At 35.6% G+C, this 27,304-nt stretch overlaps 2 protein-coding genes across 4 annotated transcripts in view; one reads left to right on the top strand and one right to left on the bottom strand.

Moving 5' to 3' along the window:
• The first annotated feature begins 4,268 nt into the window (after positions 1–4,268).
• On the top strand, positions 4,269–22,133 carry LOC136854215 (jmjC domain-containing protein 8-like). The gene is made up of 8 exons (XM_067130542.1): positions 4,269–4,430; positions 5,158–5,250; positions 6,412–6,460; positions 12,177–12,342; positions 12,582–12,701; positions 12,832–12,886; positions 16,410–16,557; positions 19,622–22,133. Exons 1-8 carry the CDS (start codon positions 4,339–4,341, stop codon positions 19,703–19,705), a joined length of 807 nt encoding a protein of 268 aa, XP_066986643.1. The 5' UTR covers positions 4,269–4,338; the 3' UTR covers positions 19,706–22,133.
• LOC136854214 (GTP-binding protein 10 homolog) overlaps positions 20,882–27,304 on the bottom strand; it is a 20,551-nt gene continuing 14,128 nt past the window's right edge. For all 3 annotated transcript variants that reach the window (XM_067130539.1, XM_067130541.1, XM_067130540.1), the window contains 3 exons: positions 26,223–26,461; positions 24,363–24,486; positions 20,882–21,860 (listed from right to left, as the gene is read on the bottom strand). In XM_067130539.1, coding sequence (XP_066986640.1) covers positions 21,628–21,860; positions 24,363–24,486; positions 26,223–26,461 — 596 coding nt within the window. In that variant the 3' untranslated portion in view covers positions 20,882–21,627. The remainder of the gene's footprint in view (positions 21,861–24,362; positions 24,487–26,222; positions 26,462–27,304) is intronic.

Raw genomic sequence — 27,304 nt, 5'->3', positions numbered from 1 at the left:
CCAAAGTGTTATTAACCCATGTTACCAGTGCATTCTGAAACCAATTTTATAGTTTAGTTTGTTGAATTTCATGATGGGCTCTGTAATTCCAAGCCTTTTATCAGCTGCAACATAGACACACTAGTAACAATTCTTTTACTTTATAAACACATAATCATAGATGTAACTTGCTGCTTTTCTGTTCATTCTTGAGTAGCTTTATTGTCAGACTTGACCATCTAAATGTCAGTCTTCGGTTGGGTAGATTTTGCCTCGTTTAATTTCTTTTCTAACACTGTGTTGCCATAGAGCTGTAGTATTAGTGTGGTACAGGTATTAGAGCAGTTATTTGCAACCATTGGAGTAAGCCAGAAGTAAAATTTTTCATGCAACCTTGTCTGCAAGACATTTTAAAATTAAAAAGTTATGAAGCAAATGAGAAAGTACAGTAGAGAGGGTGGGCATACGACTCTGTGCAATGTATGAAATGTAACATAGTCTCACCAGAAAAGTTCATGATTACAATATCCAAAGTTGATAAGAGCAAGCTGGGAAGAAGAGGGAAGAAAAGCACCAGGTGGAAGAATTGGACTGTGAATCAAGTATATAGAGAAGGTAGAAAGAGTAACATAATCTTGGATACAGTGGAAAGAGATTGCTAGACTACTACTGTAGTACTTTACCAAGAAGTTTAACCAGGAAATTAAAAAATTCCCTGGGGTCTGAACAAATGTCATTGCTGCTTTGCAGCAGAGAACATATATGTATAGATATTACTAAAAAAAAAAGTTTGAAGGGTAAATACGGAATGCTAAACATTTATGGGTAGTGTGTGTTGGCAAGATATGAGAGTGAGCTTTGAGAAAATTGTGGTGTTTACTGAACTGATAAAAGACCAAGGTCTCAAAAATCCAGATGGTTTTGACATTAAATAAAGGGAAGGAGGAAATCGAGCAGAGTATTAGCTATAGCACACTGAGATGCATTTCTAGATTGAGGGTTTCTAAGGAGGAGCAATTAATTTAGGAGTGAAAACTGGAAAAAAAAGACACTGATCCTGATAGGTAGGAAGAGACCGAAGGATGTTGATGAGAAAAGGTCAACAAAATACCTTTCTGAGTCCGGGGTGTTCTGCATGTGTGTTAGTTTACTGGATACAATTGTGAGGGGGGATAGTTAATGGGCTGATGTTATTTATTGGATGATAATGTGTGTAAATCGATTATATTTTTGCCGAACTAGCTGGTAACAAGGACTTGACGAGCCTTTTGCAAGATTTCTTTTGTGAAAATTGAAATGGAAGATATGAAAATATAACCAAAAATGTTTGCAAAAACTTGCAAACATCAACATCAGTTTTGCTGACAGGAAAGTCATTCTGCTGTTTCACAGAAATAAGAGACTAATGGTAATGAATGGAGTGACCATGAACCACTAGAGACTGGATGCAGAAACACTGAAAGGAAGTTGACATTCGCAATTTCATGAGGCGTTTGTACTAAAATTTAATAGAAAACACTCTTGCAGAAGAAATTGTGGAAGGTTGCAGAGCAGGATTTCTTTCTGCCGTGGTCTGAATCATAATTATTATCATTGGGACAAAGAAAAGAAGTCACGAATGGAGGTAGCCCAATGTTGCATCAATTCTTACCAAGGGTTGGCACTTGAAAAATATTTTCAGGCCCTAGTTTATGCGAGGCACGTCGCTGCACTTGCTGCTAATTTTTGAACCATGTTCTTAGTTCATCTGAAGTCAAATGCTAAGCAGTAATGAGCATATCGAGCTAAAGCATAGTCTCTTCAATATACAGTATCAGTAAGTTGTGGATGTACTCCAGTTTCATACTTGACTCCCTTTCTGAAGTTTTGAAGGATGGTCTATGGTCATGCAGTGTAAAAGACTTTTTTTGAATCATGATTATTGGATAGTTTAGCCAGACCTTTGAGTTACATGATGCACTCTAGGTATTACTAAAAGGTGCTAGCAGCTTCCCTTCGGCCCACAGCTGCAAGAAATTTTAACTTTTTACCCTACATCCTTTCCCTCATCTCTTCTTCCTTCTTGCTGTCTAACCCCTCTTACTTTTTTAATGCAGCTGTGGGGTTTTCACCCAGTTTCACCTTTAGGTCCTCAGAACTCCCCTTGCTTATTTTCTGGATCTCTATATCATGCTGTCCACTCACTCTAACACCCTCAGGTCCACTTACCTCTCTCTCTCTCTCTCTCTCTCTCCACATGCACTGTTGTGATTTATTGGTTTTCCATTTTTTTAAAGGCACGTCCAAAGAACCAGTTAGTCCTGGGGGCTCATTCTGTGTAACTGCCACATTTATTCCTTAACCTCCGAAGTACAGATAAAGGCCCAGTGCAGGAAACTGAATGGTACAGTGTTTAGCTCACATTGGTAAGTCCTTGGATTGTTCCTGTCCTATTGCTACCAGTTTACTTTTCTATAAATGGGTAATACAAGCATTTGCTTAGGTAAAAGTGGGGCGATGGTTGTTGGTGGTCATTGGGCCATTCATAATTATGTATATTATCTGTAATATATATAAATTATATATATATACTGGTAATAAATGGTGCTTACAGTGCTGTAAAACCACTTACGGCGCCATGAGCCAAGCGCTGTAAAGTCGGGATGCAGTAAACCAAGACCGGCGCAACCCGGGGACTGCCTATATACGGTATGTATACTGTATATACATGTATACAGGCAGTCTGCAGGTTGCGCTGGTCCTGGTTTACGGCATTCCAACTTTACATCGCTTGGCTCACGGCCCTAAGCACTTGCTTACTTAGCTTAATCATTAAAAGATATGATGTATAAACGTTTGGTGTAAGGATCTGGTACTGGCAGCATTTTATATATATATATATATATATATATATATATATATATATATATATATATATATATATATATGTATATATATACTATACTATATATTACTTAGAAGGGAAAAAACAGTGCAAAAACAGATAAGTTAATATATATATATATATATATATATATATATATATATATATATATATATATATATATATATATATATATATATATATATATATATATATATATATAAGCTATATAAAGCTGTTGCCAGTACCAGATCCTTAGACCAAACTTTTACAAATCATATATCTTATCACTACTGTATTGTAGGTATCAGGGCTTTGAATTAATGATTAAGCTAAATAAGCAAGTGCTTAGGGTCTCAAGGGAAGAGGCCCCGCCCCACAGAGTTTTATTCCAGTGCCAGATGTACGATGGTCAGAGAGTATATGTTGCAGCTGAATCAGGGTTCACAATAGATGAAAAATAATACTCATTACAAGATTATTGATAGCAGTAAAATATTACCATTAATATTAGTATATTACTGGATTGATAATACTATGTTTTATCGTAAGTAAATCTTTTTGTACGTTTTGTTTCATTCTGAAAGAAACCCTTATTTTACGGTTTAATATTTTTTATTTAGAATTACATATAAGGGCGGGGAAGGGTTGCCGTAATCTTTTCATTGCTTAGGTAGGGCCTCTAAAGGTTCTAATCCAGCATTTAGGTATCAGGATAAATAATGTGCCTTTATAATATGTACAGTAATGTTATGGTAGTCAAGGCATTTATAAAAAAATAAATATTCATATTTACAGTTACAAAAGAAATCAGGAATTACAGGCTTTAGATATTAGAAAACTAAATCAAAGAACCTATTTAAATTGTACCAATGAATGGTATGAAATCTTACATACACACACACACACACACACACACATATATATATATATATATATATATATATATATATATATATATATATATATATATATATATATATATATATATATATATATATATATATATATATATATATATATATGCAACCACATTTCTTCCATTAATAAAATAAAGTTGAATACTAAATTGTCCATATATTCCATATATTTTTCAAGTTATCGAGGTTTATTCTAAAAAAAATTGCCAAATTCTTTTGTGAAATGAGAAAAAGTACACATGTTTTGGAACTTACAGTTTTATTGCTACTGTAGACAATTTATGACTATTAGGAAAATGCCAAAAAGAACAAATTTAACTAAAAATGGGATGAACGGCAGCCATATCAGGAAGATAAAGAGGAACTAATAGTTGACAACTTCCCATTCACAGATTTGTGCAGAGAAAAAACTGAAAACAGGAAAGAAATTACGGAAATTATACTTGAACGCGCACAAAGGCAAAATCGAAAATGGAGGGGAGCCGTTTTAAGGGGCATGGCGCGCTACTACTACTCTGACGTTTGATTCTGAGCTTCAGAAGTTCACCTCACTCGCCGACTCACCTGTCATTTCAAATGATCCCGTTTCGAAGTTTAGTTGTGAATGTCTTCATTGTCACGGTTGTCGCTGTGGAGGATGATCCCACACCGGAAGGAGATGGTGGATGGTAAGGACGAGTCAACTTTTTCATTGTTTTGATGGTACTTCCGGCTTAATGAGAGATGTGCATGTTCCCGTAACCCGGTGCTTGTTGGTTACGCGTTGGCAAATTCCCATTGGTGGAATGGTTGGAAACAAAACGACCCGTGAGTTGCCCCAAAAACCTAGTGGACCCCCATTGGAAACCGGGATTTTGGATTGGGGACTACAAAAACTAGGAAATTACCTAGCCTTCAGGATGCATCTTAGCTGACCGAATCCGAAGGGCCCCTTACCCTCCATGACCATGGGTGGGGCAATGTGGGCTTGGCAGGCCAGACCTAGAACACTATAAATCAGTGTGAAATATAGTGATGCATCCTAAATTAACTTACCTTAATGTTATCTAACTAAATTTACCTTAGTGTTAGCCTATCTAAACGGTAAGTGCTAGGCCCTACCTGACCAGGTACTTTGTCTCACCTAGAACACCAACCTAACCTGACCTATGGTGCCAAAATTATAAATAACATGAGCTTGTCAACATACTTAAGCTAGGTTATTTGTTCTTCCCTTAAACTTAGCCTAACCTTAAAATTAATATAGCCTATATAGTTTCTCCACTTTGGCTCATTATTGTTTGACTTAGGTAAATGTAATAATTACATTCTTTTCAAAAATAATGTACACTTTACCATTAAACATTCCTTTAACTAATTTTAATTTTGAATTACCTTTTATATTTTACTGAACAGGGTAACAAAGCCAGAGGATAGGATAGCACAACCTGGTCTGTGCAACATTATGATAGAAGATGGAAATTTAACACAAGAACAGTTTCTGAAACGGTAAGAGTATTTCTTTATTTATGGGCATAAGTTTTTCATACAATACAGCACTACATTACAAACAAGTACTTATTTGGATAATCTCAATATTTTAGTTGTTTGGAGTTGTTCAGACTTCTCTGTACTGTATATTTTTATACAAGTGACTTACCAAGTAATTACATAGCTACTAGCTTTCTACATGGCAGTCTAAAGAAAATCAAATATTCGCAGGGCCGCTGCCATCACTAGTGGAGGTGACAGTGTCCCGCTCACTTTCAGGACTGATAGGTACAACTCAGCATAGCGCTTCAATTCGTTTTCTGCTGGCTCCCAGTTAACATCGGTAGTCTTGTGCAGTCGCTGCTTCATGTTTGTGGATTTTTTGTCCTGTATTTTTGGTGAAGTATTCTCTCTCATTTTTTTATAGTGGCTTTTCCTATCTTAGTAATATCGTTAGTTGACTTTATTTCTAGGATAGACAAATATGTCAGACTCCAGCTCTTCAAACATTTGTTATTGCATTGAGGGGTGTAAAATTAGTCTTGTCAAAGTGGCTTATAATTCACACACTAAGTGTAGCAAGTGTAGGGGCCAGGAATGTAGTACAGTAAACCCCCCATATTTGTGTTCTCATGATTCGCGGATTTTTCTACTGAACATATATACACTTTATTCATGGAAAATTTGCCCATTTGCGATATTTTTCATTGAGAAATATTCACTAATTACTGTATTTTCATATTTTAATGCCTAAATGCACTTTTTTTTAATAAAACTATTAAAATACTCTGGTATAAGCATTTTTAGGTTTTTTTTGTGTTTTTTTTTGAACTATCAAAATAGGCAGTTCTAAGTGTTTTTAGAGGGGTTTTAAGTATTCGCAGATTATAGCTATTCGCTGGAGGTGTGGTACGCATCCCCTGCGAATACCGGGGGTTTACTGCAGAGAGCTTACTTGTCCAGAGTGTCAGGATTGGGAAGATAGTAAAGGTTGTTTGCTAAGTAGTTCTTGGTATTCCCGTTAGTGGGTGGGATCAGTCACCTGCACTAAACTGTGAAGCATTACCTGTGAATTTTTTAATTCAAGCAGCCATGCAAGAGGAAACTATAGCTATGTAACTACTGGGTAAGTATATAAAACTTTTATTATAAAAATGTCTTTTATTTTTTTATTATTAGGTACGCCTACTCACAGCCTGTGGTAATCCGAGGTGCTACAGACAATAAGGTACTGTATGATATTTGCCTTGCTGGAAAAGTTTTTAAAAACAGTTTTTGTCCAGTACAGATGGTTCTTTCAAACTGCAATGTTTGTGGACTGGATGGTTTTTTATCACACTTTCCCAAAACCCAGTGAATGGGTTATAATTTATTGTAATACATTGTAATTGCCCTTTCTGTATAGATAATCAAAGAGGGAGTAGTTATTGTTTTAGATGTATGAGTGCAGGTCAGTCATGTAGTAAAGGACTTTCACCACAGTACAGGTACTTTGCACATGCTGTAAATAAGATGTGCTGGTTTTCTCTCATGACATGGAGAATAAAGGTGAAACAGATTTTTCATATAAGTAACTTACCAAGTAATTACATAGATAACGTTTCTAACTCATGTGGCAACTGTTTCAAATTTAGCAGTAGTGCTGCGTCTGCTTTTATCTAGGTGACAGTGGAAAACAACAACAGTTTGTTTTCTGGTGTAAAAATTTAGCAGTATTGCAAAGTACAATTGCTTTGTCTGTTCTCTTTTATCTAGGTGATTCAGCCCAAAGGCCCACTATCTATGGGAACATGGAAAAACAACCTGGGAGTCATACTCATTTAGACAAAATTTGAGGAAAGCAGCTAGAGCTGGTAAACGGATCTCTAGTGTGTAAACCATTGGCTCCCATTTTGCAGCAGCTCCCTTTTTTAATATTCCAGTTGTTATTTTCATGCAGATTTGGCATAAAGTGATTATGGAAAAGTGTTATCTGAAAAAGTGCAAATTGCTTTGTTCTGGTTCTCAGGCCGGTGGGGTATTGTAGCAGATATCCATTTTGTCATAACTCTTCCTTTTGAAAATTAGTTTCCACACCTGTCAGTACAAGCAGTCTCTTAGTAGTCCCAAGCCATCTTTTTGAATTTGCCCCTGTCCATCAGCATCCACTTCTGTCTTTATCCCTTCAACGTATACCCATAGTTTTTTTTTTCAAAACATCTGAAAGCTCCTAATCGCCTCTTTTGTCTGCTCAGGGGCAGTTGAGTTGCATGTGGACCCTGATGAGCCTACTCTGGCTCCTATTAAGTGGCAGTTAGCTCTGGTGCCCTCAGAAGAAGAGATCGACTAAGAACCTGCTTCTCCTTTGGCATATTCTGGTACTTATTAGGAATTTTCCCTCATTTTTTCCCCCAGCAGCCCCAGTTTGTTTGATGTTTTTAGAAACCAACCAGATAGACAAGACTCCTAAGATTTTCCTTTTTAGAAGTCCTTCAAGGAGATGGTTTTTAGGGAGCAGGGCAAAGCATCTTTCTCCTACAGTACTTGATTACTTTTAAACATAATTTGCCGCTTTCCTCAATTATTTTTCAATGTTTTTCTTGCACTGAGCAAAGTCGAAACTATATGAGGCTGTAACTTGGGTCCGTTTTTGGTTGCTGGCATGGTGATGGGGGAGGGAGGCTATTTTTTTTTCTCCTTGAAATAAAGGGCATTGAGTTGTAGGGGAGCCTGGGGGTACCGTGTACGTGGAGTGCCCTCCAGTTTGTTTTTTCTGTTAGGTAGTGGTTTTTAATTCATGGTTTAGGCGACTACATTGATTACTCTGGATGTTTTTGTGTGTACTGTACTGAGTCCAGGGCAGGGGCAACTTTTTAATTCTTTATCTGCTAACGGAAAAATCCTTCACAGTAAATAATCCCACTAAATAGCAGGCGCTTCCTGGCTATAGTGCCACGCCGCTACTGATTGAGGCGGACGCCAACCAGAGGCAATACTCTCCTGTAGCAGCTCTCTTGCCAGGTAAGGAACTATCAAACATTTGACCAATGTTAGCAGTTTTTCTATTCTCATTTCATTACAATTTTTAATGTGTTTCAATAGATAGTCATGCATCTGACCTCCTTCAATGTGAGATTCAGCTATGTAATTACTTGGGAAGTTGCTTATATAAAAATGACATTTTTATAATAAAGTTTTATATATACTTAACAAGTAATTACATGATCAGAGCCCTCCCCTCCCCCTTGCATGGTTAGGAAGGCATAAACATATTGAGCTCTTTTTGCTGGACTAGTTCCTCTCTTACCCTGAAAGTGGGCGGGGTTAGTTGCCTAACCAAAACAAAGTAGCGCTACCGCAAATTTCAAAAATTGTAGCTGCCGGTTAATAGAAACTATAGCTATGTAATTACTTGGTAAGTATATGTAAAACTTTATTTTATTATAAAAATGTCATGTTTATTATGTTCTCTTTTCTTCCTTTTAGCTAATGCCATGTACTTATACATCTTTCTGTTTCTTTATTACTCATTCTCATTGCTTTTAGATTCTATACAAGTAGTCTACCATATTATCCTGTTTCCTTACAGTTTTATTTTAGCTGTTTAATGTACCTTCTTTATATGCTTCCAGTTTTGTTATGTTTTGCAGTTATGTGGAAACCACACAAGATTGCATTGTTCTACTTTGTCTTGTATCTGTTTTATAAAGCAGTAGAGGATGTTATGCTTCAAAAGACTGACACACACTGTGAGTAAAGGTACACATATCTTTACATGACCTAGTAAGTCTGTGCATTCAGTGATGAATCGCCCATGATAACTAATTTTTAACTAATTTTCTAAACGTTTGCATTTTTTTTGAGCATGGCTTCTTGATATTTTGTTTATTTTTTATTTTGTTACTTCCTTGTATTTTTCTCTGCATACAGTATGTTTTGTTTAATGCTTGTTGTGGAGTTTCCTTGTCTCTTGTGTACATTTTTCAGACTTTTAACAACATGCAACTCTTGCTTGTTTTAGTGTTGTCTGCAATCAACCATGGTATAACATCTTTGGTATTTTAATCAGTATTGTTTATCATCACTGTAAAAAAATTTTGTCAGTAATAATGTTTCTTATGTACGTCTTAACTTGGCCTCAGACTCATTAGACTTTATTTCATTAAATACTGTGACCTGTTTCATTCCTATTGAGAATGCCTTTAACCTTATACTGTCTCCTTTTTCTGCTTTTTTAAGACCTTTTTGACAAATTTATGGCTTGCTTTGTTAAAACCTCGGCAAACTTCGGGAATCCTACTTATAACAGTTATTGTTTTGTATGTTGTTTCTAATTGTTTGGACAACTGTGAGTCCTTGTAGTCACTGCAAATTTATGACTGTTATTGTTTATTTGATTTTTTTTTTGCAGATTGCTTCTCAGTTTCCCTTTCAAGTATCTAATTAACAATAAGATTAATTTGCTTATATGAGGGTACAGCAAACCCCTCGGATTCGTGTTATCACAATTCGCGGACTCAGCGATTCGCAGAATTTTCTGTGGAACCTATCTATAAATTATTTGTGGGAAAATTGCTCATTTGCAGATTTTTTCATAGAGCAATATTCTGTATGTTCATATTTTCATGACTAAATATTGTACTGCGTGTACGTGCAGGCAGTCCCCGTTTATTGGCGATCTGGTTTTTCGCCGCTTGTCTAGTGATGAAAATTGGCGGTGTCAATATGCACCTATTTCTGGTTATCAGCGCCAATAATCGCGTATTGACGCTGATACATACCTAACAGATACGCTGATAACCGAAAATTGGCAACTTTCAGTTATTGGCAATTTTCACTTATCGTCACGCCGTCCAAACGGAATCCTCGTCACGCCGTCTGAACGGAATCCTCACCGATAACTGGGGACTGCCTATATATATTTTATGATAAGATAATGATTTATAGTACTAATTTTCAAATATTAATACTGTATTAAGTTTAATAAGATTAAATAATAAAAAAATAATTCTCTCTCTCTCTCTCTCTCTCTCTCTCTTACTGAGATGGAGTTTTTATGCATATGTAATATCTATGTTTGTTTGTTTTGTATGATAAATGATTTACTAATTTTCAAATATTAATATTAATGTAAACACAGAAAAGTACCAATTCATTTAAGAAAATATAGTGAATTAGTAAGATTTCAGTTCAATCCCTGCTCTTTTTGTGTGTCCGACTTAGGTGCAGGGATTAAGGTTAACAGTCATCATAAAAAAAAAGGGTTAGCACCTGGCTGAAGAGGAGTCTCTCTCTCTCTCTCTCTCTCTCTCTCTCTCTCTCTCTCTCTCTCTCTCTCTCTCTCTCTCTCTCTCTCTCTCTCTCTCTCTCTGCTGCAGATTCCATGAACATTTTGTTCAGGATAAGAGAAACCCCTTGGAGTTCCCTTTACTTTTCGTTCATCCAAAGCTGTGAAAATTTAGTGTTCAGGAGAAGGGAAACCCTGTGGAGTTTTTTTTTTAGAAGTTTTTTGATGACAAAGTCATAGAGCACATTGTAGCAGTAACGAACAGATTTTCCATCCAGTTTCTAGGTGAATATATAGTAAGTTTGCTCTACAATATCAAGTGGACTAAAATGGTATGAAACCAATGAAAATGAAATGAAACCATTCCTTAATCAGCTGGCTTTATGTTTCAGGGAATGGCATCCGAAAGAATAATTTTTTTCCCTTTTATGTTTCATGCTTACAATCTTTAGGATATAAAAATGCAAAATAAATTCTTTCATCTTTTCTTATTCTATATTATTTATTACCTTAATATCTTTATACAAAAATCAATATCAGTGTAAAAAAAACACAAAAAAGCACAAAAATTAGTATAGACCAAATGACTGCTCTGCGAGCTAGAAAAAATGTGATATGAGAGCGGCGATGTCTCTCATTAAGGACAGTATACTGTACAGTATTGTAAAGTGAAATTACAGTGTACTATAAGAATAAATATGTATTCATGTGTGGGTGATGCACTTTCTCCTTCACTCAAACTCCCAGCATTCCTTTTGCTGCCTGATTTAAAAAAACAGTTTGGCGCTTGATCTGGAGACGAAAACCCTCAAATTGACATTTCTATTTTGCACCGATATATCCGGAAGTACAGTATACCAAGGTCCGTTGTCTCGGTGCGCTACAGTATTGTAATAAGTTGGAGATAAGTCTCTAAACCATAGTATCCACTGATTTGATACCACTGTATGAGGTCAAGGCAACAACTTGAAGTTGCCAGAAGAAACAGAATGAAGGTTGAGGAAGGATTGTTCTCAGTGCTTTACCCTTTACAATCTGTCCCAAAGCCACTGTGGCCCCCCAATGAAAGATTTCAGTGTCTATAAGCTATGTCCTAGAGGTAAAACTAGAAGAAGGTGGCTAGCATCTCCACCTCCCTTCCCTCAGGATAGAAGTCAGTTCCATGTTGTGTTTGAATGCCACTTAGTACTGAAATGCAGTTTTTGGCTTACGGCGCGCTGCCAGGGACAAAACCCCTGCTGTAAACAGGGAACTGCCTGTACTAAAATAAAGGTAGAGCAGTAATGTAGGTTTTAAAAATATTTTTTTAAATTGATATATTTTACTTTTTAAAAAAAGGTGAAGTAAGGAATTAATGCAAAAACTTGGAAGCTTATTGTAGTTGTGTTGTTAATATTGAGTTTCAAGACAATGAAAGATGAGTTTGATAGTAACTACCCATCAATGGACTGAAGGCTTGCATTTCTGGATGGTTGCTTTTAGCTGTTCTGCTACCTCTGTATACAAGGCTTAAGAATGTTTGTGTTTAGGGACATTCAAACTGTGAATGAGAACTACATGATTGATATGTTTGTGCTGGAATGATTTACGAATCTTTGTATAAATTTTCTGTTATGATTTTAGTATGCTCATTGGTAAATGTAATTGTTTCTTTGACTGCTAAAGCTTTTTATTTCAGGTCTTTCGTTCCTTAACTAAACGCAGAGCTCTTTTGGATGGATATGGACATACAACTGTGCGACTTAGTTCTGCTAATAGTTACAGTTATGCTAAAAGAGACATATCTTTTGAAGACTATTGCTCAGATTATGTGCATCCACAAAAACTGTCTACATTAGGCAATGGTACAAACATTGTTCTAACAATTTTTTGTTTTTAAGCTTTTAGCTTTTCACATAAATGCTGTAATGTAATTAAAAGGAACTGAACATTATTGTTCATAAAAAGTTACTCTAATTACAAATAAATTACTTGAAATATTGGAATTATCTTATTCATTCAAAAGTATTTTTATTTCAATACATTATATTCATTTTCTTCCATTCAAAAACACTTTTATTTCAATATCTTCATTTTCTTCCAGAAACATTTTACTTTTTTGGTGACAATAATCATGAAGAGTGGGAGAATCTTCTAGAGAATTATAAGCAGCCACCATTTAGACTACTACATCACACTGCTGCTCTTAGTTTTGGCTTAGCAGGTTGTCATGCATAATTGTTTTTAAAAAATTGTTAAATCTTTGATATATTGTTGCAGTATACAACTTCCTTAGTAATACTGTTCAGTAATACATTATTCGCACTCTTACTAACAGATCTTGAATTTTCCAGGACCTGGTACAGGAGTTCCTTTTCATTTTCACGGTCCAGGGTTTGCAGAGACACTGTAAGTTGATGCTAGTTAGAATTTCTTTGACACAGAGAATAGCAAGCTGAGTTGTATCTAACATTTGCATTATAGCAATTCAGTTATAAAAATTTGAATTGTATATGAACCCATCACTTTATGTGTGTGTGAGCAGACTCCCTGACACCTCAAACTTGGAGGAGGAAGAATAAGAGGTTCTGCTGCTTCTGTAAAGAGGGCCACATCAAGCTACCAATCTTAGTGTACTGCCAACTGCTGCATCCACAACTATCAAAGGAAGCACACTTGTCACAAGCTCTGCACATATTTCATTCCATCAACACATGGCTTTACCCCTACAACACATTCATCCATTCACATTATGATATAACTTCGGCACTTCTCATTTATTTTAGTTTTATAAGTACAGTTACCTAAACTGCAATCTATGTAAGATTATGTAAAACCATCTTCAATCAGTTTTTTGCATACTCTCTAAATATACCAAAAATTGCCAATTACCCAGTATACAATTTTCATAAATTTGTTGTTTGTTTTAGAGATGCCTTTTTTGATGCATCTCTGTGTTAAGTAGCTTACTGATTGTTCAGATGTGCAGATCCAACTGACTTTGTGAGTTTCTTATCTATCTGGTATATCCTGTGAAATTGATATGTCTTCTCTTAGTTGCTAGTCATCAGCCAGGTTATTTTTTTTCCCTGGCTCAATTAGTTTTCAATTAAATGTGCAGGCTGAACTATTTCCTGGTAATACTGGCTAATTAAGATCAGGTTTCACCTCTTTTAATCATCACCAATGTTTATGCTGACAATGCTGATTTGGCATTGGGTATAATTTGCTTGATTGCTGATAATATATGTTGGCCTTGTCAAGCCATTCTGATCTCTTATTAATACAATCGTTCTCTCTGAGAGCCTCCTCTAGGAAAAATAGCAAACAAATCTCCAGAAAAACAGTTAATGCATCTTGACTGAACAATCAACAATCATATATTGTCTCTTGTTACTCTACTAGTTGTTTTGTTCAGCTCCTAAACATCACCCACTGTAGCCTTTTTGTATGAAGCATTCAGATAAAATGTGTTTGCACAGTATCAGGTCCTAGGAACTCCAGATGCTGTTGGCGTGTAGGAGATGACTTTGACATACGTGATTCAAGTCTTGGGCTTACAATTTCCTGTCGCTCTGCCTGATTCTTCAGGTGACCAACAGTGTATGAACATCTGTTTCTAAGGATCGTAAAGGCTACCAAGGGCCCAAAGGTCTTTTGCATTACCACTTAGGATTTCACCTCCAAACTAAGTGCTGACAACTTGTTTTTGGTTCTGGCTCGGCCAAGAAGTGGTGTGTAGGAGCTCAGTTTCTTTTGACTTTATGTATGATCAAACGGACTTACTCCACAGCTGACATAGTGGACAACAATACGATCTGGGTGAGATTTCATAGGGTCAGGGGCATTGGTCTGCCCCTAACATTCAGGAAGAACCTGTCAGACAGGTACTAAGGACGGGAATGTGGTCACAACAGACCACATTTGTCTCATTTTTACCTTTGGGACATTGGCCATAGATCCTCCGACTCTTTTTCCTTAGTTTCTGTGGTGGCAGCTCAACAGTCATGTAGATCACCCAGCTCTTGAAGACAGGTGGCATCTCACCTAAGTACAGCTGCAAAAGAGCGGGTGTGTGTGGGACTGGCCTCCTACCTTCTCTTTTGTACCCTTCTAAGGGACAGTTAGCAAACTGGCACGTGCTGGACAAGCATGCACGCAGGTGTTCTAGATGACTGTGTGTCCTGTCTATAATCTAGCGCTTTTGGATTAATGGATGCAAGTCCTACCCTCTCTCTAGCAAGGGGAGAGAGGGACTGACAGTGAACAGATTTTCCACCCCATCCTTCCCTTCAGGTGGATGGGACTTTGCTGAATGAGTCTGAAGCTTTAACTGTCCTGGGTGTAACTTTTGACTCACATCTTACTTTTGTGAGACATCTGATGAAAGTTTCAGCAAATGCCGCATGAAAGTTAGGTATTGTTTGTAAGGCCTCATATATATTTTTAACAGTGATAAAATCAGTGCAACCTGTTTTAGGTCATTTGACCTTCCTTTACCAGAATAATGTTCTTTTCCAGTGTGGATGTCTGCTTCTGCCAGAGATTTATCTCTTTTGGACAGAGTGGTTCATGCTGGTAGGTTTCTGTTTCCCAATATTAGCAGTTATGACTTGGATCTTAGATGGATGGTCTCTTGTTTGTCACTTTTAATAAATGTATTTTAACAGAAATCTTTCATATTCACAATTGATCCCTGATTCCCTTTTCCTGCCGAGAGCAACCAGATTCGCTCAGCAGCAGCACCAATATGCAGTAAATGTGTCTCGTTGTCAGACTTCTCAGTTCCAGAGGTCCTTTATTCCTCAAACCGTTGGACTGTGGACCAGCCTCCCTCAGGATGTCATGCAATTGGAACTTCTGAAGTTCAAGCACAGTTCAACTTGTATTTAATGTTTTGCTTACATTTTTATTTATTTATTAATTTGTTAATTTATCTGTTTTTCTAATAACTGATCTCTTTCTGAATTTCCCATCATCTTTTATTACTTCTTTTGAATGAACACCATTGAAACATTCAAGTGGTGGCCTTAAATACACATCATGAGAAATAAAATTAATTTGAAGATCTACTCATCCTTGAATATCCAGTAATTACCTAGTGTACAGGAATAAGTTCTTATCCTTCACCATTGATTTCCTCAAATACTTTATCAACCCAGTTCTTGACTCCAGATTCTTTAGCTTTCCATATATCTTCAGTATAAAATGAAATGGCCATCTCAGTATCTACAGTTGGCTTCCATTTGTCAATCACCCACATCAGTATAATCAGTGTTTCCTTCTTTTGTGCTGATTGTTATAAGAAGCCTCATATTTGCTTGTGGCCACCTTAAATCCGCTTCAAAAAGTGCCAAAAATAGTTACCTGTTTGAGAAGACAAGCCTCAAATACATTGAACAATAACAATACTAGACAATTTCTTTTTGAATACTTTCTTTTAAGATCCCTTTTAACCTCAACAGTTTTTTCTAAATGATCCAGCTCATATGGTACTTCATGTGTTTCAAGAGTACAGATAGTCTTCTGCAACCATTGGATAGTTCATTCCGTCTTGATTACCTTTGAAATTCTGCATTCATATGCCTGGATAATTATTGTGCTTTGAAGAATCAAAGCCACATTTTTCTAGAGTCTTAGTCAAATGACACACTAGGTGGATGGATTTCTGTTTGGTAGGAAGACAGTGCACTGTTGGTTTTCATTAGTGTTCAACCTCATATAAACTCTCAGAAATTAAACATTTTGTAATCCCACCCTTTCGCAACAGGGATCATCTTTAGATCAACTCATGATTGAACTTTAATTTTTTTTATTGATTTGTGGTCTCTAACCACGTCATGAAAGTAATATGGAAATGTGCTTAATTCAGGTATTATGTAAATTTGTTTATATTGATTTACTCACTCTTTCCCTCATTTTAATATTTCAGATGGGGTCGAAAAAGATGGTTCATGTATCCTCCACACGTAAACCCCAATTTTCATCCTAATCGTACAACTCTGCAGTGGTTTATTGAGGAATATCCCAATAGAAAAGAGGACATTAACCTTTTTGAATGTACCCTGTCACCTGGTGAGGTAGGGATCATCTGAATGTTTTATGAAATAACTATGTGAATTTTGGGTATGTGTAGGTGTTCAAAGTTATTGTATACTGTATAAGGTGCTCAAGTTTAATAATGGATTTTATCAGCTGTTTGAAAAGTCGAAATGATGTAGTGATATATGTGAAATACTTAAGAGTGATAAGTAATGGTGCACAGTTTTGCTGGGATTAGAGAGATTGACACATTTCAAACTTTTGTATTATTATTTAGTGTTTTACTGCTTGATTTCTGTCAGTTTGAAATTTCATTGGCAAAGTTTTGATTTACTTACATTCTGCTCTAATTATTTTGTTCTTTTCAGAAGTTTGAGTACTCTATAATCATAATAGTTTCATCCAAAATATCAAAGTTTTAAATACAATGAGGTACTCTTTACTTTAGTAATTAAAAGGAAGGTCATGATGCAGGAAACACATGTTTGGTTACATAAAAATGGAGTCTAGGAATGACTTTGTCCTTAAACTAATTCATAATTTATTTTGTCATGAATCAGCAGAATCATAGAAAACTTGTTTTAAAGATGTACAGAAGATGAATTTCCCATTCAGTAAATTCCACCCATGAAGATACCACTATATAAATTCCACTTGTAGGAAGTTCTTCCTATAGAAAATTAAAAATCTCATCCATGAAGATTTCTCTCAGTGAATTCCACCAGTGGAAAATTCCATTTACAAAGATTTCGGGCACTTTTTTTTATACAGTCAGGCAGAAATAAAAAACTTGGGGAGTGGATGCTGAATCATTATACAGTAGTATGAAATATTATTTGGAATGAATCTTACCTACTGTTAAAGTTAGCTTTATCTTCGTGCCGTTTGGTGCAATCGGCATTTAAAAAAATCAAAATATGTTTTGCTAATTTGCTGGGACTGTCTTTGTATTCATCTCTTTTATATAAGGGACTTACCAAGTAATTACATAGCTACAAGCTTCTTACCTGATAAGGTGGCAATGGAATATTGGCTGTCTTATGTCCAGTTAGAACTCTTGAGGGTTTATCTGGACAGATATAAACTTGTAAGGGAGGAGTTAAGAATTTTTCTGTGGTGTTAGAAGGCCAAACACTCCTGTGTCCAAGATGTCCAAAGTCTATGTACACAGAGTTGAGTATTTTTCCTGAATATTTTACATTTTTGGAGATAATCATCATTGCTTCCATACCATAAACATATCTTCATTTCCTTTAAAACCTTCTTCTATAGAAGGTTGTCTTGTAGCTCAAGGGAGTTATAATCTTGGCTTTCCATCTTATCATTAGCTGTTAGGAAGCCTTGTATTGAATCTTGGGAGCATGAAGGTACACATGGGTGTATAGGAGTGCACCTTCATGTATGAAGATAGTACAGTAATTAGCTTTAGTTTTGGACTGTTGGTTTTGGGCTTTCGACTAAGGCATAGGAGTCACCAGTACTATATGAGATAGTTGTTTTTCCCCTGTAAGGATCCTCTGACAAGTCTCGCTACGAGGACCTTACACCCTGTTATGGTTCCAATGACTGCGACAGTACTTGCCAGTAAGGATCACACATCAGGCAGGAATGTCAAGAAGATTTTTCTCTCCATTAAAAAGCATTTAGTTCGCTTGGCTGAACTCTGTTTCTCTAGCTGCACTAACCCACCAACCTCATTCAATGTGGTAGTTAGCTAACTTAACAGTAGGCAAGATTCATTCCAAATAATGATAATTTTCATGATAAAATTAACTATTTGGGTATTTACCTACTGTTAAAGTTGAAACCCACCCAGCCTCCCCACATCTTAGTGGTCATGAAGAAATATGACAGAATGTAAACATTCCAGCACCATCTGATGGGAACAGATGAATACAAAGACAGTCCTAACGAGTTAGCCAAGCATATTTTGATTTTTTAAAAATGTCGATTGCACCAAACAGCTCGAAGATAAAGCTGATTTTAACGGTTGGTAAGTATCCAAGTAATTAATTTTATCATAAAAATTATCATTTTGCTAATCTCACATAACTATTCTTCAAAAAACTGCCTACAAATGCAACATTTTATAAGAGAGCAGAGAGAGAGCTGAAGGGAAGCTGCTGCAAAGAACTTTGTGTGTGTGTGTGTGTGTGTGTGTGTGTGTGTATATGTGTGTGTGTGTGTGTGTGTGAAGAGTTGTTTATGACAGTCTGTTTGAAGATGGGGTACATTTCTTTCTCAAAGTTCAATGTAAAATATGAGACAAAAATCTGGACAAATCAGGAAATCCAACAAAAGTCTTTTGTAAATTGAAAACTTGTCCTGTTTTGTTTTGATTGAGACACAGGTGAAAAAGACAAAATTTTATTATTGTGCCATTTTAGGGCTGAAGGGAAGCTGCTGCAAAGAACAAGTACGTAACCTACAGTGTGCGTTGTAAACCGGGAAATCATTCTGATGAAACAGTATATCCTAATGGAGTCGAAGTCGGAATTGTGAAGAGTTGTTTATTTAGAGTTGGTGGAAACTGTACATCCCTCCAGGTCCAAACCAGATTTTATTGAAAATGTAAGAAATTTATCAAAGTCCTTGATACCAATATTGAATGCCAAGAAAGGTGGGACTTGGTTCTAGACTTTTGTCACCAAGGCCTCTCTTGACTTTTTGGTTTTTTACTCACTCATCACTACAGGGCAGTCAGCAGCTTAATAGGTAAAAGAAAATTTGGAAATATAAAATTTTGTGTCATGCGAGCCCATCACTTGTGTACATTGTTCCCTTCAATCTTGTGTGTCTTGTTATGGTGGTGAGTTATGATGACTGAGGGTTCCAAGCTGGCACTTGTGCAGTAGGTTCAACTTCTATCATTACAATAAAGTTTGCAGTGTTTATTGACAGTGATTGTTGGCTGTATGTATAATGGATTTGTATGAAAAACTAGTTGGATATAAAAAAAAATTCTTGTGCATATATTAAAAGTTGTAAATTATTTGAAATTCACAGCCTATTACTAGTACTGTACTGTAAATTCAGTATTCTAAATTGATCACAAGTTTTTTACATTTAAGGTGTTCTTCAATATAAATTTTGTTTTTTCAGGTCATCTATTTTCCTGACAAGTGGTGGCATGCAACCTTGAACATTGATAGTAGTGTCTTCATCTCAACATTTTTAAGCCCATAGTACTCTTAGAAAATATGCGATAAAAGTACATATTTTGGTGTGCAAGTGATTGGGTGGTTTGGAACTAATTTAATGTGATGCCATGAGTTTTCATTGTGGTAGAGGTAATTATTTTTAATAATGTACGGTATATATTGTATATATTTTTACAGAGTACTTATTCTCTATCATTGGCCAGCCCTTAAATTGGCTCTGTGGTCTGGTTAAATACATATAATAATATTCTCCATCATAACATCAAAGAACATTTTTCTAAAAGTCATCATCTCTGAACATTTTCAAGTCAGATTTCCCCTCTGTGGGCTGACACACACAAGTTCTTTCCACTGTTCTGTCTTGTGCACTTTCTGCCTGCAGTTCCTTGTCATTCAGGTCTTCACTTGTGCCTATTTTCTTGATTTTCTAAACCCTCTGTTTTGCCTTTTCTAAATCCACAACTGAATAACTGCAATCACTTGTCTAATTCATCCCTGTTTATGTTGTCTCTGGACGCTAAATCTCTGTACCTTTTGTATTGTAATGCTTTTTTATTTTATTCCTTTGGTAAATTATTGTTATAATACTGTTTTCCCCCTGCACTGAAGTCCTATCCCATTTCAGGCTTTCATAAATTTGTCAGCTTTTCCCCTGCTGGTTCTCCAGCTACTTTGGGTAATCATTTTTTATTCCTGATTTTATTAGGGGTTTATATTTCTTGATCTTTACAAGGACTTTCCTAGCCTCTTCAGACTTCAAATTCCCTTTGGTTTCCTACCTTCTTTTTAGGCTGAATAAAATTGGATATAATATTGAGTATCTGCATCAAAAGAAACCTAATTTGGGTTAGTTTCTTCTTATCTCTTCATCTTTTACACAGTATTTTGTGAGAATTTAGAAATTAAACTTCTCAGATCGGTTAAAATAGTGGGCTTGTAATTAAACTATCAATTAGCATCTGTTTCTAAAATTGGACTTGAATGTGTCACTAAGAAGTGATGTAAAGCCTTCAATGAACTCACCTGCACCATGCCACACAAACCCAATAGTTGTGTCAGCTTTATACATTGCAAATTATCCATAATTCTAGAGTATTCTTCCTGCTAGCACAGCAGCAATTTGAAAAATATTAAAAATATTTGCTTTATGTACATTATTTAACTTTGTAACAGCTTTAGTAAAAAAAGGTAACAAGGAAGATAGTTTTTGTAAAATTCATTATACATCTTAAGGTACATCATTAAATTATGCTAAAAACTTGGGAATTGTAAACAGGTACATTATTTGTTTATAGCTATACAATATATACAATGACAGTTAAGATATATACAATAGTCTCAATTTTAATCACTGTTTGACTTTATTGCTTGGATTCAGGATCACTTTTTGTCGGTTTAAATTCCTTCTGCACTGAATTTACATGATTTTTTGTTCAAAAGTCATTTATAAATTATATTAAATCAATTATACAAATGAATATATATGTACTCATACAATCATAATTATTACTTTTACTATGCTTCATGTTTCCCCAACTTCTGACATGTTCCATTGGTGGAGAGTATTTTCCAAGGTTTTAGTTGACTGTACTTAAGTGGGCCGGAGACTCGTCACTGACTTAACCCATACTTAAAAAAATTTGGATTCCACCGAGACTTTCATCAAAAAAATTCTTGTAGACTTAACCTCATAAGAAAACATTCCAATTTTCATTCCACCTATGACTTTTATCACAAAAAAATTCTTGTAACTTAAAAACTGAAAATATAGCTCACTGTTTACTATCAGCAATCTATTAACAGCTTCTTCAACAGAAATAAACACCTGACATCCCAAGAGCAACAACCCCTCATGGTTGGTGGATAAAGTCAAGAGATCCACACCAGGACGTATGTGCCAGCATATGGCCAAATTAAACTAAAAATGACCACAACTCCTCTTACTTATTACACAAATTTTTTACTCTTCTCCCTAAGTTTATTATCTACTTCTGCTTTTATGGCTGAAGTTGTGGTTAAGTGACAATTTATTTCATCTTCATAGATGTCCAACCACTTTCTCAAACGCTTTTTGATGTACTCCACTGAGTCTCTGTTAAATTTTGCAGAACAGGGTATTACCTCATCAAACTTGACTAGTCTTTGAGGTTGCATCTCCTCTGGGAGCTCATGACACAGATCTGAAAATTAAAGAGAAAAAAAGATTTTGTTGAGTTATGTCATTAATATTATGCTTAACATGAGTGTAATCAGTACATAATTTGGCATAAATCAAGCTAACAACACTTGTCTTAACAATTATGCCTTCTAATTTTTATAAATTTTTGTAATGTTGTATCACCTTGAAGATAGGGATATAAAAATAAAATGAGGTAAATTGAAGACTGAAAATGCAGTTCAAGAATTCAAAATGTAAAATTAATTAAAATTATAGTAAAACAAAGGACTGGAAATGTAGTTTTAGTTTTCTTTATGTAGAATTCATCCTAGTTGTGCCTGATTAAATACTAAAAGAACGCATCCACTTCCTCTGGCTAGACCTCCTCCTTTACTCTGCATCTACATTCATTCCCAAATGAGGGACTGAAGGAGTATGGGGAAGAGAAGAGGGTAAAGACTGAAAAATGCTTGCTATTTTATAGTAAAAAGACTGCTTGATCATTACAATTATTTCATCATGAGATGAATTGCAACCTAGGGATGTTCCTTTAAAAGGAAGAGAACTTGAGAACCAGAAGGTGGAGATGCAGTGCTTATACTACCTGATAGAGGTTCAGCCTGGAGTGTTGGAGGAATAAAAAAATAATCTGCTACTAAGGGATTCAGAGCCGATAAAACCAGGTTTTTCGGCAACACCCTTTTGTCAAAGCATCGGACCTTCGTCTTGTTTTCCATCCTCTTCCAGTGGACAGAGAAAGAGTGAACAAGCTGTCACAAGATGGACTGGCGTGCATGCAGGTGATCTGCATGACTTAATATCCAAACAAAAATCCATTTTTGTTTGGATTAATAGATGCATTTCCTACCTTCTCTCTAGCAAGGAGAGAGGACTGACAATGGGCAAACCAGTTGGTCATTTTTAGCTACACAGTCTTCAACACTGTGGGTTCATCCACACCTTTTGAATCAAGGGTTTTCATACTTTCCTTTGGTTCAAAGTGCCCAGAAATCTGGCAGTTGAACATCCCACAAGTTAAACATCAGAGTTATGGTATAACTTCCTTTGCTCTTTCATGACCAGGAAGAGCATACCAGGTGAGCTGAACTACCAGTCAGTTAAGAGAATTGCTTGGAATCCTCCCTCCAATAGTAAGTCTCCATATGTAAAGACTAACGGTTTGTATCTGTGTAGGCACAAATGACAAATTTTTAATTAATTTGTATTTTTCCTAACATACAAACCTGAGGTCTTTACATTAAAGACCCACCTCTTACCACCCCTCATTTTTTTACCTTAGCCAAAAGGTAAACTGAAGATTGAATCCATACCGGTTGGGTGGGCGGTACCTCCGCCCCTACCATACGTAACTTACCATAACCGGCTTGCAAAAGTTTAATGGCTGGACTTTCCAGCTTTACTGAAAGTTACTGGAAATCAAAGTGGTTTAGCGTAGCTAAAAACCACTGTTCAAAATTCCACGGACATAAAATTTCTTCTTGTATATATGTTATTGGTATGAAAATCAATCTGGCAGAAGAAACTGATAAGGGAAAGTAGGCAAGCTCAATCACTTCACACTGCCAAAGAAGTGGAACTCCTGTACCCATGGATGGGTATAGACTCCAGTGGTGGAACTTGTCTGACATACATCCCTCACCCTGGAATGTGTCTGACTGACTATTTTCATATATGTTGCTTACCAAGTACAGGCAGTCCCTGGGTTACGATGGGCTCGGTTTACAACGCTCTTCAAATATACTCATTCAAATTATTTACTGTATTCCAGGTTTATAAATTATTTCAAAAAGGGCAGAATGGGTGAAAAACTCAATAACAAGTTTGTCATTTAAAGACACCCAAATGATTCAGGTTTATAATGCTGATGGTGTGTCCACCTGCCACTCAAGATAGGCTAAGCTTTACCCTCTTCTACTGCCCCTCGTATTTCTGATCTCTCCCCATCATGGAGATAAGCGGGACCAATAATGGGCCGATTCCCAAAATGGACAGGCTACCATATCTCGGTCAAAGGTTAATATGCATGATGGGCTTTTGTTAGCACACAGCTGCAGCACATCATGGCACTGAGTACTCCATCTATGAAAGTGTAGATTCGTATCCTAGGATAAATACAAATTACTTTGAATTTGGTATTTTTCAACATCCTAAGCTGACTCAAATATGTAATTAGAAGTAATTATTCTATTTATTATTTCCCAAAATAAAGACTTTTCCAAGAAATCTACTTATTTTATATTTTCATACCAAAACCTTCAATTAACAAATCAAAATTTGCACATTTTCTCACAGTTGCAAAATATGTAAAAGGGGAAGAGGTTGAGCAATCATAGGCAAACCTATGAGTATTTGATTATATTTCCTTGTTTAAGATACACAATACTGTACATTGTTTCTTTAATGTTGAAAGGAAAGATTTATCTCTTAAAACTTAATAATTTTATATAAAGCCATTAAAATTTAAAACATCAGAAATAAAGTTAGCATTAACTGTTGCACATACCTGCTAAGTCAGAGTATTCTTGAAGAAAGCGTTTCAATTTTTCTTCTGTTTTATCATCATCCATCTTGTTTACCAGTAATACACAAGGTTTATCTAATAAATTTTCTGAGTATAATTCCAACTCCTGTAAAGAAAAATTTATACATCACTGATCACAGAAGAAATCTGAAAAGTAGTTTTGCTGGTAAAATTTTTCTTCGAGTAAAAAAAAAGTCTTGAATACAGAAATTATTCTTTTGATTTGTTAACCCTTCAGCTTCAGAAGAAATGGTTTTCACTGCCCACCAGCAGGCACTAACCATAACAATCCTGGCATTTCAATGTACCACATTCTATTTTAATATAAAAGAGATATACATAATAAGAAAAGTGACTCTGAAATGACTTTTTCAGTTCTAATATCACTTCAGGTATCTATGCCATAAGAAAGAATAGTACCTTTAAACATCAGCTATCATGCAATGTTTTGGTTGTTTTGTTACAACCCCATCGATCATATGAAACCCACAACCTTGAATACTCCACAACAGTTTTTTGTCTCCAATAACAGAAGAGCATGCCCTCAGGACCACTGGTGGGAACACTTATCTTCCTTATACTATGAGTCAATAATTCTGTCAACAGGTGCCAAAATCCTCCCAATGCATACAGTAAGTATCAACCGAGATATATGAGAGCTTTTTAATTGCTGAATCAGTACGGGATTTCAAGTGCAAAGATTCACTTAGGCCACTACTATCCATTTGAATACAAAGTCTAATTACTGATGGTAACGTAAGGGTGAAGGCAATATTATGCATTTGCAATTTGAATTATGGACCATTATTTTCTTGCTTATTTTTACCATAGTTTTAAAACTGAATATACAGTATAAAATTTTTTTTTTTAAAGAAAACCATTTTTTCAAAACTATTTTTGGACTGCTTAACTTTTTTTCATTTTTAGAAAATTCAAAATGAGACCTGATCTATTAGACATACCCATGAAAAACTATAAAAAATATACAATAGTTACTCATAGGTTGAATGGTTGTGTATGACTATTTTAACCATCATATATATATATGCTACTGTCTAATTTGTCAATAATATCAAAATTCAAAAATAACAACGTATACTCTATAGGATGTGACTTTTTATTAGAAATGATTGGCCCTATGTGTCTTTGCAAAAGCTAAATTTCATTCCAAAACAGGTTTTCTAGCTGCACTTTATCACTGTCACTTACATTTGCAACACTGTTGTTGGCACTATCACTTGTATCTGCAATACTGTCATTATCACTATCAATTTAAAAATCACTATTTGATGGAAATGAATCATCATATGAGACGCCATTATCTCAAAAAAGCAAAAAAATTTAAAACTTTTACCACAGTAGTACTTAATGCTCATGAACTAAAGGAAACAAAAGCCCTACCTACCTTTGCTGAAGGAAGGCTTACAATTCTCCTATTTATATAACTAAAATCAAGAGAAATCTAGCATCTTATTCTTTCAACCGAGAGCTGAATGGTTGGTGAAACTTTTAACGTCACTCAAGCAAAGCTACAGGGCGGGACTAAATTGACCAAGGTATTTAAAAATAAAGCATTACTACTAATATTGACATCATCCTTGTGCAACATATAAATCGTCAATATTAGCGACACAACACCTCATGGATTAAATAAACTGTTGCAAAAAAATTAGTTTTTGACATACTTGTCTCATAAATGATGTCTTAACGACCAGTTGGTTAGAAGACTGTAGCCTGAGGATGTTTAAGGCTGTCAAAACTACTGCATTCATTCTTAAGTGACAATAGGTAGTTACATTATATCTCTGGTTACAAGAATGATGTAATCAATTCTTTCCTTACCTTATTCAAAAGAATTACATTTTCTATTGCTGTTCGATGAGGATATTGAGGTCCCATTTTAAAACCATTGATGTCTACGATGTACAGCAGGAGGTTTGTCCTTTCAACATGCCTTAAAAATTTGTGGCCCATTCCCATGTTAGCCCAAGAACCTTCAACTAAGCCAGGAAGATCAGCCATGCTTATTTGTCTTTTGTCAGGATACTCGACAATCCCAATATTCGGCTGTACTGTTGTAACTAGAAAGACAAAAACCTTTTTGTTTAAAAGGAAGTAAGCGAGAAGTAAACAATAAAAGTTATGCTAAAAACTTGGTGAAATTTACTTTACTAAGAGAGGAAAAATTAAAAGGAACAGGGAAAAAAAGTTAAATTTTTTTTTAACAATGTTAATGTTTCAGACTTGACTAACATTAGTTTAACAGATGACTTAACCACACTTCAAGACATAAAAAATTACAATTCAATAATGGTTTTTATCTTATGCAAGGACTTTGTTCTGTGAAGGATTGTTTGGAAAATCAAGAGCATTTGATGCCTGCTCTATATAATGTAATACATATTTTATATGACCCTCCTATTCAGAAAGCAAGTATTTTGGGTAAATTCTGTGGTTGAACAAGAGAGTTGAAGTACGTCCCCTTCAGGCTAACCCTTTACCTCTGTCAATAATGAACTGAAACATCACAATTTTTTAAAGTAAATTGTATTTTTCCTAACTATGCAAACCTGATGTCCTTTACATCAGGAATTAATTTCAGCAAAACTGGAAATGGCCGTTGAACTTTCCAACAAGGTGGTCAGGCAGCTAACTACTGTCTGCAAAGCGGGAGTCCTGCCTGCCTGGATGTAAACATTCCAATTTGCCTTTTGGTCCAGGTGTCAGATTGAGGGGTGGCATGAGGTGGGCATGAAAATGTAATGTAAAGGACCTCAGGTTTGTACAGTTAGTAAAAATACAATTTACTTTAAAAAAATGTGATTTTTTTCTGACACAATATACGAACCGTCAGTCCTTTACATTAGGAAGACTAACTGGTTGGAGGGAGGAATCTGACTGAGCCTCTATGAACTGACTGGAGT

This window comes from Macrobrachium rosenbergii, chromosome 28, assembly GCF_040412425.1.
Source record: "Macrobrachium rosenbergii isolate ZJJX-2024 chromosome 28, ASM4041242v1, whole genome shotgun sequence".
NCBI lineage: Eukaryota > Metazoa > Arthropoda > Malacostraca > Decapoda > Palaemonidae > Macrobrachium > Macrobrachium rosenbergii.
This window is presented reverse-complemented; position numbering and strand designations above follow the sequence as displayed.

Excerpts from the sequence above, each read along its gene's own strand:
- LOC136854215 (XM_067130542.1), top strand. The coding sequence starts at position 4,339 with ATGATCCCGTTTCGAAGTTTAGTTGTGAATGTCTTCATTGTCACGGTT. Across the intron at positions 5,251-6,411 it reads CAAGAACAGTTTCTGAAACG|GTACGCCTACTCACAGCCTG; the intron begins GTAAGAGTATTT and ends TTTTATTATTAG. Across the intron at positions 6,461-12,176 it reads GAGGTGCTACAGACAATAAG|GTCTTTCGTTCCTTAACTAA; the intron begins GTACTGTATGAT and ends TTTTTATTTCAG.